The 21164-nt window shown below is 42.7% G+C and overlaps 1 protein-coding gene across 1 annotated transcript; it reads right to left on the reverse strand.

The window, feature by feature from the left end:
* Positions 1-5949: 5949 nt before the first annotated feature.
* Positions 5950-12389, reverse strand: PCDH18 (protocadherin 18). The gene is made up of 4 exons (XM_077279165.1): positions 9558-12389; positions 8990-9075; positions 8733-8899; positions 5950-6867 (listed from the first exon to the last, which is right to left on the reverse strand). The coding sequence occupies exons 1-4, from the start codon at positions 12066-12068 to the stop codon at positions 6179-6181; spliced, it is 3453 nt and encodes a 1150-aa protein (XP_077135280.1). The 5' UTR covers positions 12069-12389; the 3' UTR covers positions 5950-6178.
* Between the last annotated feature and the right edge of the window lie 8775 nt (positions 12390-21164).

Here is a 21164-nt window from a genome sequence, read left to right on the forward strand (position 1 = left end):
GCAGAGTCCCTCCTAGCTGCTATCTAGCTGACCTTGTACTCGCCATTTCAGAAGTCTTCTTCTGTAACTGTGTCACAGACCATTTCATAAGCAAGGGATTTTTCCTGACAAGAGGCAAATGCCCAATATGTGCTTGGCTCCAGATACATCACTTCTATTCCCCATGTGATGTCAGAGCTTGGCACCCCCACACATCTTCATTCTCACATAGACCAACAGGACTTCCTTATGGAGAAAGCCCTGATCTACTAGACAAGTCTCCCTCCAGACGTGGTGCCCAGCGTCACTCTTTCCTTGCTCACCATTCCATTGTACAGTACATTTTACATTATACAATTACATTTTTACAAAAGTTTTAAGTGGAATAAACCAATATAACAGAGAGTATGAAATTGCAAGGAATGTGCACTCTACTTATCAACATGAAAAAGGTGCTATAGCCAGCATGACGCACCTTGCAGACAACTGTTTTATTACATGACTACTTCAGCCTATCAGGGGGAGCTAACTGGCTGCAGCGGTTACGTTACCCAACAGTGTCAAGTGATCTGCCGAGAATTGAATAGCACCGTTGTGGGTACTGAGTATACTGTATATTGTTGTTTTCTCGGGAGCCCTGAAGTAGTTAATCAAACAGTGACCCCATTATTAGCTTTCAATAATTGGGCTTTTACGTGAACAGACTCTGACAATTAAATCACGGCCCAATACTGATTTTTAATATATTTAAACTAATGCCTTATCAACAAAAGCCATTAAACGATGGGCTGGTATTCTTTGATAAATGGGACATATGTTGCCAGAAGGAAATCCTCCTTGTTCTTCATACAATCCTTTACCATCTGAGCCCCGTGTTCTTGTAAACAGGTGTGGATGACATCAGGGAGATGTATGGGAGCGTAACGGATCACAACATCACAGCAATCTAAACATTACCATCTTGGGTCTTTGCATTTCTATAGAAGCAATTGGAAGTTTTCTATAGAGTTGGCAGATTGGAGGACTGTGGACAGTATTGATTTGTACCATTTACGATGGTAATTTTATAGTCCACAATGAAGTGACTTGTGTTCCTCTGGGTATATACGTATCAACAACTGGTGTAGGTTAAGGACCTAACAGTCTGTTTCATTGATTTATTACATCGCCGTGCCATTTTATGATAATGTCAAAGGAAAATATAGTTTTTGCATTAAAATGGAAAATACATTTTTACATGCAATAGGTGGTAGATCAATCAGTGAATGAGATGGTCTCCTGACAGTAGAGGATTGCATAGCAACAGCCTATGCCTTAGATTAGTGGACATCTGGATACTGCGTCCCTGATGATCAGTGGACCTATATGATAGCAGAGTAAAGAAGTTCCTGCGCTACACTGGCTCCTGTGCATTGATTAGCTTTTCCAGAAATCTCATGATTTTCCTTTATATTTTGATGCCTATCAAGATGCCTCCAGAAAAGTTGAGCAAGCATGGTAGTTACCATAGGAGCTGTCAAAACTCCTCAACAGACATGTTTTGCCCTTCTGAATTTTGAATGGAATTTCTGATTTTTTTTTCTGAAATTTTTTTAAACTTTTTTGCAGAACGTTACCGTTAACCCAAACCAGCTGTGTACTAATAGCATATCTTAATAATATACCAAATACACCATCAAAATCTGTGGAGACAACCCCTTTAAAGAATCTGACCACATACTGCAGGTGTTCAAGGGGCCATATATCTTAATATCTTTGTTCTTCTGAATACCCAGAGGCAATATACAGCACATCTCAGTAAAAGATGACCATCCAGGACATTAGAAGGCAGTCAAGGTGCTGAGATTTGGTTGTAACTTTATGAAAGAAAGCAAGTACACATTGTGCCATTTTTGCTTTGCTCAGCATATAAGAAATTGTTACAAGCCCTCCGGCCCAGCCTGTCACATTGTGCATTGAATATTTTCTCAGTCAAACGGTGTGACATAAGGAATAAATAACAGTCTGATCACATGTCATGGTCTGAATTTAATATATGCATCACATCAATGGACAGATGATTTAACATAGTAGGCAATTTCACTGCTGCCAGCTCCCCCACAAATCACCATATGCTACTCTATAGAGTACAGATTTGGTGTGTGGCATCCATACAAATATCCTTCAGACATCTGAAGATTACCTTCATCCAAACATGCCAACACTGTGGTGTGATGACCACAATATGACTGCAGTAGCCAAGAAGATGCTCGGATTCATTACAGAGACAAAGCGTTCATTACCTTTTATGAAATGACAGCTAACATGATCTACTCTCCACAAAAATAAAGAAATAGTGCCTTATGAACGAAATATGTACTTTGTTAAATTATATACTGTTTGTGAAAATCAGAATATATATATATATACAGTATATATATATATAATATATATATATATATATATATATATATATATATATATACTGTATATATATATATATATATATATATATATGTATATATATATATCTATAATTGTCTAAGGGTTTTTCCATCTACTACGGGGACATGCACATGCTAGAATACCCGATGCTTTAGAATCGGGCCACAGTCTAGTATATATATATATATATATATATATATATATATATATATAATCTTGACATGACTATAGGGGCAGGACCAGATGAGCATATTTTCGGTCCGGGTGCACTCGGACCACTGTTAGTCTATGAGGCAGTGCATATGTCTCATTCTTTCCTCTGACACCGCAGCTCTGGGGAAAAAATCTCAGCATGACCAAGTTTGATCTGATATTTTGATCGCACTCGGCCACACAAGTCAATGAGTCCATAGAAAACATAAGACTGCACTCTGATGACATCTGAGTGCAGTCCGATTTCCATGGACTGACACTATGGAGAAGATGGATATTTTTTTTCTCCATCTTCTCCTCATCCAAGAGAGTCAAAGAACAGTATGATCACACTCTGGTCCAGCTCTGAGTTTTATCAGAGTGTCAGTTGAATAATCGGTCCTATCCTCTCACTAGGGCCACCTGCACCTATAAAAACAATAGATGTAGTCAGGCTTATAGGGAACCTGTCATCAGGTTTATACTGCCACAACCAAGGGTAGCATGAATGAGACACTGGCTGCATGATTGCTGTCAGGCATGTTTCATTCTGGGTCACTTCAAAGGAACCATCGACCAATCGACCTTGGACCTTGTGTCTCAGATAAGTTGACCAAGACCTTTTCCCGACCAAATTCTCCCTACCTAACTCCAGATGATGGAAAAGTACTGTATTACCTTATATGTGTTCATAGGATAAGATCTATCAGTCACATATGACAAAGGCAGAGAGAAATGTGCTGCAACGTTCCAGAGTGAAACATATCTGAGAACAACAGGCAGTGTTTGATTCATGCTGACCATGGTTCAGGCAGCATGCATCTTATCACAGGTTCCCTTTAAATACAGATACAATCAGGGTTTGAACATTGTGCTGTTCAGTATTGTGTCTGACTAGCATTTTATGGGTATGTTCAAATGTTGCGGATATGCTTTGGATTTTTCCATCCCGATTTGCAAATGAAAGAGTCATAGCTTACTTCAGTAGCAGCAAAATGGATAAGATTTATCAAATCAGCACCATAAAAAAAGAAATTCCAAGATTTTTTTTCAACAAATGTATTTCCTTACCAATGCATAATGTGAAATCTGCAGCAAATCCCCAATAAAATCAGCAATTCTGTCATGTGTGAACTTACCCTAATATGGTGGCAATGCTGGAATGTTTGTTTGCTAGTGATTTTTCCTCTTTAGCTGTTTATAATGATGTGATCATACCAGCTCCTTATTCTCTTTAACAGGAGCTGTTCTGCATTATCGGCACTACCTGAAAGCGCCAATAACCAGTTCTCAGAGCTGTGCTGTTCTGCTCCGTACAGTTAACATCCGGCCACACCAGAGATAATAACAGCTGAGTGGTGGCTTGCTGAGTATGGGTAAGTCATTAATATAGGATTACTAGATAGCTGAAAAAAATCTATTTTTAAGTCTTTAATAAATATATATATATATATATATATATATATATATATATGTATATATATATATATATATATATATATATATATATATATTAGCTATCTGCTATTTTTTCTTAAACTTTTCTTAAACAGTAAACTCTACAAGGAATTGATTGCATAAAAAGTCAGAAACATCATCTGACATGCTACTTCCATATATTATGGGTGAATTCACACATGGTAGAAATGTTGTAGACATCTATTCCCATTTATCCGAATGGACCTTGTGAAAAACCATGTGTAAAAACAGCAACAATCCATTAGGCCACGTGCACACATTGTGTACCATATTTGGCGAGTTTTTTACCTCAGCATTTGTAAGCCAAAATCAGGAGTCATCACTTCTGCATTTATCACCCACTCCTGGTTTTGGCTTACAAATAACTGAGGTAAAAAACTCACCAAATACTCAACATGCGCTCATGATCTGAAAGGTAGGTTCACACAACCGTTTTCTGTCCATCCATGCTAATCACACTCTGATCAGAATTTGATCGGCGTAGGGCCTAATTTTCTCAGAGGTGGAGGGAAAAAAAAAGTTTCTCCACCCTCTCCGTTATGTTAGTCAGTGAAAATCGAACATGTCATCAGAGTGCGGCCTGATTTTTTTGCACGGACCCATAGACGTGAATGGGCAATTGCCTTCCCATTCTTAGAGACAAATTGTGCATGTTGGAAATTTTCTCCTCGGACTACTCGGTTCGAGGAAAAAATTGGTCATGTGCACGGCCCCACAGAATAACATGGGTACGGGTGCTCTCGGTCAAAAGCACAGATGACACTAGCCCGATTTATAAGGTCATTTGCACCAGCCCAGATGGAAGTAAATGGATTTACAGACATTTTTGCAAATTTGCTATGAAGGATTCATACTAATTATTTGAACATGAGAGGAAATAATTTGCATCAGCCTTTGAGCTCCTTCTCACTTGCGAGAAATACGTCTGAGTCTCGCAGGTTAAAACCCTTCTGTGGCGCTGGCACTCCAGAGCGGAGCGTGCGGCCGCACAGCAATACATGGAGCTGCATGCTCCGCTCTGGAATGCCGGTGCCAGAGCAGGGTTTTAACCTGCGAGACTCGGACGTATTTCTCGCAAGTGAGAAGGAGCCCTTTAAGGGTATGACCAGACGTTCAGTAATTGGCAGCACTTTGGACGCAGCACATGTCCGCTGTGTCCAAGACGCTGCCGACTACTGAACGCAGGAGAATCCGCATGTGTTTACTGAACCATGCGGAATCACCGCGCCCAATACATTTTACGGGTGAAATTTATTATGCGGAGGCTGGTGTCTCCGCAAGATAAATAGACATGCTGCGGTCTGGAAAGACACGCCGCATGCCCGTCTCAGCGGGTGTTTGTGCACACATAGTGGGCATTTGATTTCTTGAAATCCCATCCACTATGCTGTAACATCTGGATGCTGCAGGTTGGACGATGTGAAAGTACGCAGCTTCCAACCCGCAGATAATTAGGTACCATTGCAAATTCTAAGTTTCTCCTGTGATTTGGACAGCCCATTTAGTATATTCTAAGAATGAATATACTCTTAGATATAGTGAATAATCGGATATGGCTATTTACTTACAGATGCGTATGCTATTCCTAGAGAGAAAATGAGAAGATAAGATGAAGATCAATAGTGACAATTTTTTTTTTATTATTAATTTTAACCGTAATATTAAAACAAGTGGAAATCATTTCTACAAGAGTGAGTTCAATATATAAAAGTATTACTTGATGGGGGGTTTGCATATTTAGATTGTATATCCTCAGGACGTCAACACAAAACACAGTGACCTGTTGCAGAACAGGGATCCACAGCCTGTTTGATTGGTTCGTAAAAAGAGGAACAGTCCAAAAATTTTCCATGCAGTAAAACATGCCATACAAAATACAAAAATAAAACTTCTTTATTTTTAAATTACACATAAATATAAGATACAAATGTATTTTTAAAATACAGATAGCAATAGTCACACTAGTTTTGTGTACATATGAAAATACAGCATTTGAATATTTAACATACACAGACACATTTTTATAAATGCAACTGAATGTCAATAAGTGTTGTTGATTGTTCCAGGACTCCATAATTTTGGAAAAAGAATGATATCAAGTCGCCTAATTTTGCCTCACGTCTTGAAGCAGTTTATTAATTTCAGCCACAAGTTCACTCGCATCCATAAGTTCATGTTTACCATCGTTAAGATGATTAAGAACATTATCAAAGTCATCTTCTTCATAGTTCTCTGGGATTTCCTCCATGGCTGGCAACCATTTAGAAGATGGTTGTGCGCTAGAATGGACTCCTACAGAAGGTCCACCAACATTGTTGGGATTTTGAAAATGTGTGTTTGCTGCCCATGCAGCAACCCCTTGGGGGTAACTTACTGTCTTAGTAGACACTTGGCCTTTCCGTCTCTCTAAAGAGTTTGAGCGATCAACGTCACTGCATTCAGTGTAGCTGTCCATAGATGGAGGTAGCAGGCGTTGAAAAACACTGCTCATTTCAGTGAGGAGCGAAGATGTGCAGGCCTCAGCTGCTTCCTCGTCCTGAGACTCCTTGCCAAACGTAGAAAAACTTTTTTTTTTCTCATTCTGATCAACAGGAAGCATATCATCCTCGATAAGAGGAGTCTGTTGTTGTGTCTGCTGCTGGCTTTGTTGCTGGGTCTGCTGGAGAGATTGGACTTCTTCACCAGGGATGAACATGTTATTCCTGTAGTCTGCAGATGGAGAGGGAAGAGGTGGCATCCAACACTGATCTGAGTGCCCTAGAACCCGGCATTCTTCTGTGCAGTATCTCATAACTGCAGGAAATGAGAAAAGAAACCAGAATGAATATATTGGATGGAGCAAGAGGGGCGATATATCTATAAACATTCCCTAATCCCGATGATACCTAAGTGTTTAGATTGGCCACAGAGACCCTATAAATAACCACTGTATTTCCTCCATAGCGCAGCTCAGATCATCATAAGCCGTTTTCTCATTATTACAGCAAGAGGCACACTCTGCTCTCATACATATATTCCCAGAAACAGATTTTGCATAAGCTACGCTATGAATCATTTTCCATTTTCTTACAAATGGCTATCATAAATTCATCTCTGTCCTGACAGGACCTGTTACAATATCATAAAAAAAAATGCATTTTTCTATTTTTCTCCAGCCTTACAGTCAAAAATTCATTATATCATTTCCTACAGAGTGTCAGATTTTTTTTTAGCTATCAGTCAGTATTCTTTAGAGCACAGCGGCCCCCCCATACCACCTTACTACTCTTACAGTTGAAGCCTCAGTGAATAGAGAAGACGACAAGAGGGCAATGTGCTTCAGCCAGTAAGGGGTTAATTTCAGCAAAAGAGTAATTGGTGCTATTTATTGGGGATGAAAAAAAAAAAATAATAACCCAGGTGTAGTTAGATGAAACTAACAGACACCCTGGTCAAATTACTAAAGCAGTGCATTGGGAAGGATGAAAAGGCAAGAGAAGACAATACAAGGGGACAGATGGCCTGGCTGGAATACAGCATACGACCACATTGAACATAGGTTCCATCTGCGGGACCCTTACAACTGAGGACAGCAGGAGCTGGGGGCTGTGTGGAGGGAGTGCTGTCACTATCTGGGGGGGAGGGCCCCAAAGTCATTGTTCTTCAGAAAACACTTTGCACTTAGCTGACATTTTTAAATAGATTAGTAAACACCCCTCCATGATACCTAACTTGTGTGGTGCTACGCTCGCTGCTGTTCGCCTAATAAAAGTGCATTGTTTAGTACATAAACAGAACGAGAGCTGTAAAACCAGAATTGTGCCTGTGCGGGGGTGACCTTGGGAGGGCACGGTGCTGCTGATGGTGAGCATTCAGCAAAATCATCTCCACAAGAAAGAGCTTCTGTAATCACAAGATCTGGCCAAACCCACAATTCCAAGCATTGGAACATTTGTTTAATAAGACTGATTTGTGAACAACTATTGATTGTTCTCAGACACATGGAAATGGTTATTTCCTAACCGGTCGCTGAGACATCATCTGATCTTCGCACTATTGCATTAGTGCTGTGCTTAGATAACATGACGTAGCTACAAGGCAGACAGCTTCTTTCTATAACGTGCAGTCTGGAGAGGAACCAGCACGTTACACAAGGTCTGCGCACGACAAATACTACGGATCACCCGGCTAATTAGATATCGTGTGCATATCACATGTATTCTACATCAGCTTTTACATTGCTGCTTTGGGGGAAGAGGGGGTCACAAGGGTTTATAATTTAGGAGGACATTTAAGTTTGCAATGCTGCCCATATTAAAGGTGGAGAATAAACATATACAAGCGATAAGAGGATTTCCATTTTCTTATATACTGTACATATATTTTCCCTAGCCGCTGACACTAAGATAACTTTCCTCCCCTGGCCTAACCTTTTAGCATAAATTCACATGAGAATAAAATCTGCCGCTTAGCTAAAACTGCTTTTGCTTTGGGCAAAATGCTCAATATTGTGGCTGTCGCATCTCTACCAGCTGTGCTTTGTAGCTACGAGCGGTGGGCATCGCAAAGTGGAGAGTTCAAAGGTTCCTGTTTGTTTTATGTGTGTTTCTGTATCAATCAGAAAGGCAGAAAGAAAGAGCAAATGAGTAAGACAGGAGACATCACCAAATCTACTGTACCTGGAGGCATTCTGTGGCCATCGGTAAGGAAAAGTTCGCTGAAGCCTTCTCCCAGAAGTCTGTCAATTGGAGAATCTCTGCCCAAGTCATAATCACTGTCTCCAGCTTCACTATCCCCACGACCACTGTCTTTCAGACTAAATTTATCCATGTCTTGGAGGGCATACCTGCAAAAGGGTATAAGATATAAGTATCACTTTATCAAGCTCACGGATGTGTGAACTTTGGCTAAAACAAAGGATTACTAAATATCTCACCTGTAGCTTCTCGAATATTTGTTTCCTCGAAAGCTTGGTCTGGGCTGGTACTGTCCCTGGTGAAGCATGGAGAGCAACTGGGATACCTGCCAACAGGCATGAAGAAAAAAAACAGAATTATTACCTTCTATTAGTTAGTAAGACAATAGGCAGCTTAAGTAGGAAATCTCCTGCTTTTGACAAAAAAATGTGCAAATGGTCCTACTCATAGTCTGGCCTCACACTAAATTCAAAAGTCTCTGAATCGAAGAAAAGTTGTAAATAAAATTCCAACTACCAATTTCTTGTCAAGAATAATCAAAAGCTAAGAGGTAGAGAAAGAAGGAGAAACAGAGAGAGAAAGAGAGAGAGGGAAAGAAAAAGAGAGAGGGGGAAAGAGAGAGAGAGGGAAAGAGAGAGGGAAAGATAAAGAGGGGAGAGCAAGAGAAAGAGGGGAGAGCGAGAGAGAGAGAAAGAGAGGGAAAGAGAGAGAAAGAGAGAGGTGAGAGCGAGAGAGAGGGAAAGAGAATTTCAGAGAGAGAGAGGGGGGGATATAGGATCATATACAATATAAAGAGGTCCCATTTACCTCTACCGCAGGCGTAGCATGGGTCAGTTCCAGAGAAAAAGAATCCGGTACATGATTAGATGAAATTGTCATTAGGCTGTTGAGTGACTGGCGACTATGGTGACTTTGCCTACTGCTCATCTGGCCACGTTCCAAGGTAGGGGATGGTGATGGTGAAGACCTGTGGTGGGATCTGATAGGAAGGGTCCCATTCATAGTAGGCACTAGTGTAATGTCCCCTTTGTGAATTTGTCTTGAAGGCCGCTTTGGATGATGCTGGTACGTTGACTCTGCCACCCTGCAGTTGTAGGATCTGTTGTCCTTCTTTTCTCTGTTACACCTTGTTGCAAAAATAACCATGATGACTAAAAGAACTGCACAAATAGCTCCCAGGGAAATAATAATAATCATAGACACATCCTTAGAGGCCTGGTTAACGTAAGTGGCCTCTGTACTGCCAGCAGCATCAGAAGTTTCAAGGATATGACATTTGAGAAGTGCTTTAGTAGAACGTGGAGGAGTCCCTTTGTCGTGGACTAAAACTAAAAGGTCCCATTCCTGGATCGGAAAAGTCTCCATGCTCATATTAGTGTAAATTTCACAAGATTTGGGGTCAATAAGGAAAACATCATATTCATTTCCTGCAATGATGGAACAAGCAAGTTCAGAGTTCAGACCAGAGTCTCTGTCCATAGCCTTAATTTTGGTAATTAAGTAACCACTCTCCGCATCCCTGGGGACTGAAATCTTTGCAGTGTTATTGTGAAGAGCAGGGGCCACAATCACTGGATAATTATCATTTTCATCTACAACCGTGAGAACTATTGTGGCATTTGTGACCAACTGTGGAACTCCACTGTCCCTGGCCTGCACGGTGAAAACAATCTGATTGACTTCTTCATGGTCAAATGCCCTTAATGCATATATGGCACCATTGGAGGGGTCAATAGTCACATAGGTCGTAATAGAGCTACCCTGAATGTAGCTTTCAGGAATAATGTATGTCACTTGACCATTTTCGGCTTGATCTGGATCAGTTGCCCTCACAGATGTTATATGTGCGCCAGGTAAATTGTTTTCCACAATAACGATCTCATATCTGCTGGTCTGGAACCGTGGTGGGTTGTCATTCTCATCACTTATCTGCACTGCAAAGTGCTTGACTGTGGAGAGGCTCGGCAGCCCCCTGTCCTCGGCTATTACTGTCAAGCTATACTCCGACCTCTTTTCTCTATCAAGTGAGGCATTGGTCAGTATTAAATAATTGTTTTCATATGTTTTCTGCAGCTTGAATTGTCCATGTCCATGGAGCTTACAAATGATTTCTCCATTCAGTCCTGAATCTTTATCCTGCACTCTCACCAAGGCCACAAATGTATCCAGAGGAGCACTTTCTGAAATATAAGCAATCTCTTTACCTGAAGACATCAGATTGATATTGATCTCCGGTTTGTTATCATTCACATCAATAACATTGATAATAATCTTGCAGTGTCCAGGGATGGAATTGGGTCCCATATCCTGGGCCTGAACATCAATCTCATAGGATTTTGTAGTCTCGTAGTCCACTTGCTTTATTAGGGTCAGCTGACCTTTCTCAGGATCCATTCGGAAAGTTTCAGTAATTTTTGGGGAAACGTTGCTGTTAAATGAGTACACCACCTTTCCATTTGCCCCCTCGTCGGGGTCGGTGGCGTTGAGGTCTATTAGTAAAGTGCCAACTGGTGCATTTTCAGGGAGCTTGATGACATAAGACTTCTTTTCAAAGATTGGGCTGTTGTCATTGGAATCAGAAATGGTGATTTTCAGGATGGCTGAGCCATATCTCTGAGGGACCCCCATGTCAGAGGCAGTGAGCTGGAGCTCATAGCTAGACTGGTGCTCCCTGTCCAGCTCCCTGACTACAATAAGTTCTGCATACTTGGCGCCATCAGTCCTGGTCTTGACCTCGATCTTAAAATATTCATTCTCAGAGAGGGAATAGGTATGAAGGGAATTTTCTCCGACATCAGGGTCAAAGGCGCTGTCCAGGGGGATCCTGGTGCCCACAGCTGCACTCTCTGATATCTCAATAGGGATGAGGGATCTGGAGAAATGGGGGGCATTATCATTGATGTCCAGCACCTCCACCTCCACATGGAAGAGCTGCAGATGTTGTGTCGGCAGAGTGATCACATCAAACTCGATGGAGCAATTTAAGTTCTTCTGGCACAGCTGCTCCCGATCGATCTTAGCCCCGATACTGATCTCCCCGTTGTCCTCCTTGACTAGGAGTAGAGGGGTCTTCCCCTGCTGCATGGCTTTAAACCGCACCAGGGCAGGGTTAGGTAACTTGGCCAGCACATCGGCCACGTCCTCGGCCAGCCTGGCCACCACCGAGCCCACCATCTGCTCCTCGTATATACTGTACTTTAAATTCTTCCCCATGATGACATATGGCTTCATGATGATGACCATAGACAATGCACAGAATAACACACAGCTCATGTTCCTACCGATCCACGATCTCCTCAGGTCCCAGCAGCGATCCATTGCCAGCAAGCAATTAAAAGATCGGAGCTCCAACTTGTGCAGCAGCAAACCTGAAGTCCATAGGCACGGAAGGCGGCAAAAAGCCAGAAAGCCCCGGTGCAGGGCGCAAAGTTTGGCAGAGATGAGCTGCAGCGGCTCCGGCACTAGCTCGCCATCACATCAGGATTGCGCACACGTCCGGCATTGTATCCGTGGAGTGAGGGGCTGCTGAGCCTGCAGTCCTGGCCCCGGTGGTCCTCTCCCCGCGCACCGCGCTGCAGCAGACTGAGCCCCCGTGATCGCGGACTCCAGACTAAAAGCTGCACAACTTCTCTCCAAGTCAGACAGCGCCGCTCTGCATGTGCCCGAGCCTCCCAGCCAATCAGCGCGCGCCCAAACCAAAGGACCGGGCAGCCACAGAAGGAGCAGGAGAATGTGCGGGGGGAGGCGGGGGGCTCCTCCCCAGCATGCACCGAGCGTGCCGTAACAAAGGCGGACAAATTGCTGCCGGAGACAAACTTTACAGCCAAAGCTTCGGAGCGGTCACATGCAGCACGGCCAGGCTCCTTCTAGGAGAGCAGCGCTGTGGAGGGGGCTGGCAGCGAGTCCTCAGGGAGATGTGTGCCGGGTCTCCAGTGCTGGAGGGGCAGGGGGTCGTGCACGGCAGAGCAACCCCTCAGAGACCTGCTGCACTCATATGGCAGCACAGGAGTCTGCTGGACCGAGGGGAAAAGCGGCAAAATAAAGGGGATTTACTAGCTGTCCCATCTATCGATCAATCTCTCTCATATCTATCTATCTAATATCTATCTATCTATCTATCTATCTAATATCTATCTATCTATCTATCTATCTATCTATCTGTCTATCTATCTCATATCTATCCCATAACTATCTATCTATCTATCTATCTATCTATCTATCTATCTATCTATATCATATCTATCGATCTATCTATCTATCTATCTATCTATCTATTTAATATCTATCTATCTCATATCTATCTATCTATCTATCTATCTATCTATCTATCTATCTATCTATCTATCTATCCCATATCTATCTATCTATCTAATAACTATCTATCTATCTATCTAATATCTATCTCATATCTATCTATCTATCTATCTATCTATCTATCTATCTATCTATCTATCTATCTATCTATCCCATATCTATCTATCCCATAACTATCCCCATATCTATCTATCCCATAACTATCTATCTATCTATCTATCTATCTATCTATCTCTTATTTATCTATCTATCTCATATCTATCTATCTATCTATCTATCTATCTATCTATCTATCTATCTATCTATCCCATATCTATCTATCTATCTATCTATCTATCTATCTATCTATCTATCTATCTAATATCTATCTATCTATCTAATATCTATCTATCTATCTATCTATCTATCTATCTATCTATCTATCTCATTATCTATCTATCTATCTATCCCATATCTATCTATCTATCTATCTATCTATCTATCTATCTATCTCATTATCTATCTATCTATCTATCTATCTATCTATCTATCTATCTATCCCATATCTATCTATCTATCTATCTATCTATCTATCTATCTATCTATCTATCCCATATCTATCTATCTATCTATCTATCTATCTAATATCTATCTATCTATCTATCTATCTATCTATCTATCTATCTATCTCATATCTATCTATCTATCTATCTATCTATCTATCTATCTATCTATCTATCTATCTATCCCATAACTATCCCCATATCTATCTATCCCATAACTATCTATCTATCTATCTATCTATCTATCTATCTATCTAACTCATATCTATCTATCTAATCTATCTATTTCATATCTATCTATCTATTTCATATCTATCTACCCCCTATAGATAGGCTGAAAGCTGTTCAGGACATATTAACCGTAGGCCATGCGCACACCCAGCTTTGCCTCCTGTGGTTCCCCCCATAGATCGTGGTCACACAGTGCAGTTTATCGCCCAGCAGGCTGCACCATTACTGCTACATGACAATTAGAGCAAACCTACATACAATGTCTGCAGCACTATTACGACAATTACAGCCTACGTACTTTCCGCAGTTGTGATGAACCCCACACTATATCCCATATATTTCCTTGCTGTTTTGCACAGTCCCGGTCAGTAATGGTGCAGTTTTCTGAGATCCCCCCATCCCCTGGTAACTCTATGTAAGTCTGCACCTCGGCCGCTGCTCTTCGTTTGCACATGTCTTGGGCTGCGGAGCGACATCCCGCAGCCTGGTCGGATTTATCTCTCAGATGTGTACAGTGACTTCATCTTTATGTTGGTGCAGCATCAGAAAATGGGACAGAATCTTGGGGCCGATTGACATGGCCATAGAGAGCACAGTGACCCCCACACTAGGAATGTCAGGTTACGGTGTGCTGAGGAAGTGGAGGCATCAGATGTCAACCTAAAATCGTCATCCATCAGCTTTAACCCCGCGATTCCATACTAACATGTGCCTTCATGATATTTTAATACAAGGAAGAGACATGTTTACGCCCAACAATGGCAGCTCCTGGTGTATTTGGGATCTTGGGCAATGGAGGCTCACTGGGCCAGCTATGAGACTCACTATAGGCCTCTGTGAACATTAGAGACGAGTCGGCACAATTTGATCAGTTTTGCAGGTCCAAGAGCTCAATAAATGTGTAAACGGACCTCCCGAATCTCCCCAGAGGTGGAGAAAAGGATAATCCACCATCAGTGTCTGGTAATGACTTATTCTCCTCTCCTATTGGAAGTGCGTATGTTCCTAGGCCAGCTGAGTGTTCATGTGTAGGAGAGAATCAGGATAGCTGGGGTCCTAACAAATGTTTGACTGATGGTGACTTAAAGGAGTATTCCCATCTCCAAGAGTCTATCCAAATACCTCCAATTAGAAAAATAGTATAGTTCTTCTGATACTCTATGTAGCTTACCCCATGTGCAGGGCATTGCAGTGGATTAGGTATCTATGGTTATACCCACTTAACACTGACTGTCTTTGTATGAGCGGTCGTAACCATGGATATGTAAGCTACTGCAATGCTCTTCACATGGGGTAAACAATGTAGCAAATCAGAAGAACTATACTACATTTCTAATTGGAGGTATTTGCTATTATTATTAGTGATGAGCGAATATGCTCGTTACTCGGGTTTCTCTGAGCACGCTCGGGTGGTCTCAGAGTATTTGTGCTTCAATACATATGGGGATTGCCTGTTTGTTAGGGAACCCCCACATGTATTCAAGCTGTCTAGCAGCCGCAAATCATGCAGCTGAGGCGATGAAAACTAAATCTCCGAGCAGTCACAAATACTCTGAGACCACCAGAGCATGCGCAGAGAAACCCGAGTAACGAGCATCCTCGCTCATCACTAATTATTATTACATATTGGGATAGGATCTTGTAGATGGCAATGCCCCTTTAAGTCACCATCAGTCAGATATTTGTTAGGACACCAGCTTTCAGTTGTACAGACACTTTTAGCCAAGAGCATATTTCCCTGCCATCTGCCTGGATTGGCCCTTTGCTTACGCCAGCCATGCCCCTTGTGGTTCACAAGCCATTTAGGCTTTTCATCCTATCGCAGACTTCAGTGCTAATAATATTCATTGATCATTTGAAGCAGTTACTAATTTTGGGGGGGAATTAACTGAATTGCGATAGTTTATTTTATTTACTTTTTATACACATTTTATTAGATATAACCTGACCCTCCACTTTCTATAAGAACTGAAATGAGGTCTATGCATCATCTCATCCAATGTGCTAGTGGACATACCTGTAGCCGGTCATTAATAAAGCATATGTCAAAGAAATCAGATTCGTGGTGTACAAACCATGGACGGCAGGAATCAAACACTGGCTGCGCGATTGCAGCCAGGTATTTATTCCTCTGAACCGCTGCAGCTTTTAAGGGCAAACATAGTCCAAAATGCCAGCTGAGAACTATGCGAATAGTCCGGGACAATCCCTGGCCGGCCTCTCTGCTCCCCCGCTCCATGGAGAAATCATAGGGAGAGAACTGTCAGTCAAATTGATCGGCGCTGGGAATAGCCGGCCAGGGAGCACATCGGCCAAGACAAGTCATTTCCGGCTGGATTTTCAAAGCATGTTTACTCTGAAATACCGCAGCATTTAAGGTATAGTTTCCAGGTGTCGCGCAGTGTCGGTGGGCCGTATGCATTTGACATCAGGATCCCTTTAACAGCGCATCTTTACTCCATATACTTCATCTCTATCCCCGTTTTTAATACTGTTTTGAGTAGACTAGTTTTCAATGTTTTTTTTTTTTGTAATCGGATGCTGCAAAAAAAATGTATAGCACTAAGTCTACCTTCTTTAGTAATGAAAGTCTGTGGCACATGTACAGTATGGCCGGTATATACAGTAGGCACCTTAGATAGTCATCAAAGGTGCACACTTAGTGTATCCCAAAACGTAGGAACACAGCCTGCTTTCTGCAATTTCAGGTCGGACTAATAGATTTGTATTGAAAAAGGAGTTTCCATGGAAGCCAACAAGGCACATGTGTGAGGCGGGACTCTAGGGAATACGGCTGAATTCTGGAGCACTAGAATTCCAGGATGCTTGTGTTAGGATGGGGTCCCATGGAGGGAAACTGCATTACAGTGAGTCATGGTCACACGTACACATCAAATAATGTATGCTGCAAACTGTGATGCAAACGTCCACATGATGGATAGATTTGGGAATGCTGTCCGTACGTAGCTGATACATACTACAGCTGATAAATGCAGTGTAATGTATACTCGTCATGATTAAGATCCATAGCCCCTTAGTTACAAGCTATAAAAAAAATCAATCAAAAACAAAGTTTTCACAGATATGGGTTTAGTGGCGAATTTCTGATATTGCTGCGAAGTTGAAGCAACAATGGTACTGTATATGTTAGTACACATTATATATCTGACCTGGGCCAAAAGTTAGAACTTAACATTGAATTTCGATGAGACTCTGTGGGCTTTACAGCTTTGAGGTGCTGACAAACTATGTATATATATATATATATATATATATATATATATATATATATATATATATATATACAGTACAGACCAAAAATTTGGACACACCTCATTTAAAGATTTTCCTGTATTTTCATGACTATGAAAATTGTACATTCACACTGAAGGCATCAAAACTATGAATTAACACATGTGGAATTGTATACTTAACAAAAAAGTGTGAAACAACTGAAATTATGTCTTACATTCTAGGTTCTTCAATGTAGCCACCTTTTGCTTTGATGACTGCTTTGCACACTCTTGGCATTCTCTTGATGAGCTTTAAGAGGTAGTCACCGGAAATGGTTTTCACTTCACAGGTGTGCCCTGATAGGTTTAATAAGTGGGATTTCTTGCCTTATAAATAGTGGTGGGACCATCAGTTTTGCTGTGCAGAAGTCTGGTGGATACACAGCTGATAGTCCTACTGAATAGACTGTTAGAATTTGTATTATAACAAGATAAAAAGCAGCTAAGTAATGAAAAACGAGTGGCCATCATTACTTTAAGAAATGAAGGTCAGTCAGTCCGAAAAATTGGCTAAACTTTGAAAGTGTCCCCAAGTGCAGTGGCAAAAACCATCAAGCGCTACAAAGAAACTGGCTCACATGAGGACCGCCCCTGGAAAGGAAGACCAAGAGTCACCTCTGCTTCTGAGGATAAGTTTATCCGAATCACCAGCCTCAGAAATCGCAGGTTAACAGCAGCTCAGATTAGAGACCAGGTCAATGCCACACAGAGTTCTAGGAGCAGACACATCTCTACAACTGTTAAGAGGAGACTTTGTGCAGCAGGCCTTCATGGTAAAATAGTTGCTAGGAAACCACTGCTAAGGACAGGCAACATGCAGAAGAGACTTGTTTTGGGCTAAAGAACACAAGGATTGGACAGTAGACCAGTGGAAATCTGTGCTTTGGTCTGATGAGTCCAAATTTGAGATCTTTGGTTCCAACCACTGTGTCTTTGTGCAACGCAGAAAAGGTGAACGGATGGACTCTACATGCCTGGTTCCCACCGTGAAGCATGGAGGAGGAGGTGTGATGGTGTGGGGGTACTTTGCTGATGACACTGTTGGGGATTTATTCAAAATTGAAGGCATACTGAACCAGCATGGCTACCAAAGCATCTTGCAGCGGCATGCTATTCCATCCGGTTTGCGTTTAGTTGGACCATCATTTATTTTTGAACAGGACAGTGACCCCAAACACACCTCCAAGCTGTGTAAGGGCTATTTGACCAAGAAGGAGAGTGATGGTTTGCTACGCCAGATGACCTGGCCTCCACAGTCACCAGACCTGAACCCAATCGAGATGGTTTGGGGTGAGCTGGACTGCAGAGTGAAGGTAAAAGGGCCAACAAGTGGTAAGCATCTCTGGGAGCTCCTTCAAGATTGTTGGAAGACCATTCCAGGTGACTACCTCTTGAAGCTCATCAAGAGAATGCCAAGAGTGTGCAAAGCAGTCATCAATGCAAAAGGTGGCTACTTTGAACAACCTAGAATATAAGACATATTTTCAGTTGTTTCACACTTTTTTGTTAAGTATATAATTCCACATGTGTTAATTCATACTTTTGATGCCTTCAGTGTGAATGTACAATTTTCATAGTTATGAAAATACAGAAGAATCTTTAAATGAGATGGTGTGTTCAAACTTTTGGTCTGTACTGTATATATATATACATACTAGATGTTTCCAGCCAGCTAACGCTCGGCACGCTCATTGCCATCTAACGCTGCTGGTGATTAAACTAAAGTAAATAATGACAACATTCAATAGCGCTTACGCAGGTGGTAAATTAACTTAAAATGAAGTTAATAACAATAGTGTGGTGATGTGTTGGGGGCAGGATTATGTGTGGTGATGTGGTGGGGGGTGGGATTATGTGTGGTAATGGGGTGGGGGGGCGAGATTATCTAGTAATGTGGTGGGGGGGCGGGATTATGTGTGGTGATGTGGGGAGTGGGATTATGTGTGGAAATGTGGTGGGGGTTGGATTATGTGTGGTAATGGGTTGGGGGGGCGGGATTATCTGTAGTAATGTGGGGGGCGGGATTATATGTAGTGATGTGGGGGGCGGGATTATGTGTGATGATGTGGGGGGCGGTATTATGTGTGATGATGTGGTGGGGGGCAGGATTATGTAGTGATGGGGTGGGGGGTGGAATTATGTGTGGTGATGGGGTGGGGGGGCGGGATTATGTGTGGTGATGGGGTGGGGGGGCAGGATTATTTGTGGTGATGTGTTGGGGGCCTGGGATTATGTGTGGTCATGTGGTGGGCAGGCGGGATTATGTGTGGTGATGTGGGGGGCGGGAATATGTGTGGTAATGTGGGGGGGCGGGATTATGTGTGGTAATGTGGTGGGGGGCCTGGATTATGTGTTGTAATGGGTTTGGGGGGGCGGGATTATCTGTAGTAATGTGGTGGGGGGCGGGATTATGTGTGGTGATGTGGGGGGCGGGATTATGTGTGATGATGTGGGGGGCGGTATTATGTGTGATGATGTGGTGGGGGCAGGATTATGTAGTGATGGGGTGGGGGGTGGGATTATGTGTGGTGATGGGGTGGGGGGGCGGGATTATGTGTGGTGATGTGTTGGGGGCCCGGGATTATGTGTGCTGATGTGGGGGGCGGGATTATGTGTGGTCATGTGGTGGGCAGGCGGGATTATGTGTGGTGATGTGGGGGGCGGGATTATGTGTGGTAATGTGGGGGGGCGGGATTATGTGTGGTAATGTGATGGGGGCCTGGATTATGTGTGGTGATGAGGTGGGGGGCGGGATTATGTGTGGGGATGTGTTGAGGGGTGGGATTATGTGTGGTGATGTGGTAAGGGGGCGAGATTATGTGTGGTGATGTGGTGGGGTGGGATTATGTGTGGTAATGTGGTGGGGGGGCGGGTGTTGTGAACTCTGTTTTTGGGCTCCCTCTTGTGGTCACAAGTGGTACTGTGTGAGTGCTGTCTTTGGGCTCCCTCTGGTGGCTCTTTGTGTCATTCTGCAGGTCTGAGGCTGGATCAGCTGTCTCGTTATCTGTTAGCTGGTTTCCTATTTAGCTCACCTGGACTATCAGTTGTTGCCTGCTGTCGATGTATTCAGTGCTATTTTGATCTCTCCTGAATTCCTTCGCTATCAGTCTCTTCAAGAGAAGCTAAGTTTTCTGTTCGGTTATTTTTTGCTCATCAGTGTTCAATATGTTTCTTGGTTATTTATTTGTCCTTGTCCAGCTTGCTAATATGTGATTTCCTTGCTTGCTGGTAGCTCTAGGGGGCTGAGTTTCTCCCCTCACACCGTTAGTTGGTGTGGGGTTCTTGAATTCTCAGCGTGGATATTTTGAATAGGGTTTTTTACTGACCGCACAGTTCCCTGCCTGTCTTCTGCTATCTAGTATTAGTGGGCCTCATTTGCTGAATCTGTTTTCATTTCTACGTTTTGTATTTTCCCCTTACCTCACCGTTATTATTTGTTGGGGGCTTCCTATATCTTTGGGGTCATTTCTCTGAGGCAAGTGAGGTCTTACTTTCTCTATAGGGGTAGCTAGTTTCTCAGGCTGCGTTGAGATGTCCAGGAATTTAGGCACGTTCACCGGCTACCTTTAGTGTGTTTGGTTAGGATCAGGTTTTGCGGTCAGTCCAGTTACCACCTCCCTAGAGCTTGTTCTATGTTCAGTAACTTAGCTCGTTCATTCTGTGATCCTCAGCCACTAAGGATCATAACAGGTGGGATTATGTGTGGTAATGTGGTGGGGGGCCTGGATTATGTGTGGTGATGTGGGGGGCGGGATTATGTGTGGTAATGTGGTGTGGGACCTGGATTATGTGTGGTAATGTGGTGGGGGCCTGGATTATGTGTGATGATGTGGTAAGGGGCAGGATTATGCGTGGTAATGTGGTGGGGGGCCTGGATTATGTGTGGTGATGTGGGGGGCGGGATTATGTGTGGTAATGTGGTGTGGGGCCTGGATTATGTGTGGTAATGTGGTGGGGGCCTGGATTATGTGTGATGATGTGGTAAGGGGCAGGATTATGCGTGGTAATGTGGTGGGGGGCCTGGATTATGTGTG

The sequence above is a fragment of the Ranitomeya variabilis genome, chromosome 1, assembly GCF_051348905.1.
Source record: "Ranitomeya variabilis isolate aRanVar5 chromosome 1, aRanVar5.hap1, whole genome shotgun sequence".
Classification (NCBI taxonomy): Eukaryota; Metazoa; Chordata; class Amphibia; order Anura; family Dendrobatidae; genus Ranitomeya; species Ranitomeya variabilis.

Excerpts from the sequence above, each read along its gene's own strand:
- PCDH18 (XM_077279165.1), bottom strand. The coding sequence starts at position 12,068 with ATGGATCGCTGCTGGGACCTGAGGAGATCGTGGATCGGTAGGAACATG. Across the intron at positions 8,900-8,989 it reads AAATATTCGAGAAGCTACAG|GTATGCCCTCCAAGACATGG; the intron begins GTGAGATATTTA and ends ACCCTTTTGCAG. Across the intron at positions 6,868-8,732 it reads TGGCCACAGAATGCCTCCAG|TTATGAGATACTGCACAGAA; the intron begins GTACAGTAGATT and ends CATTTCCTGCAG.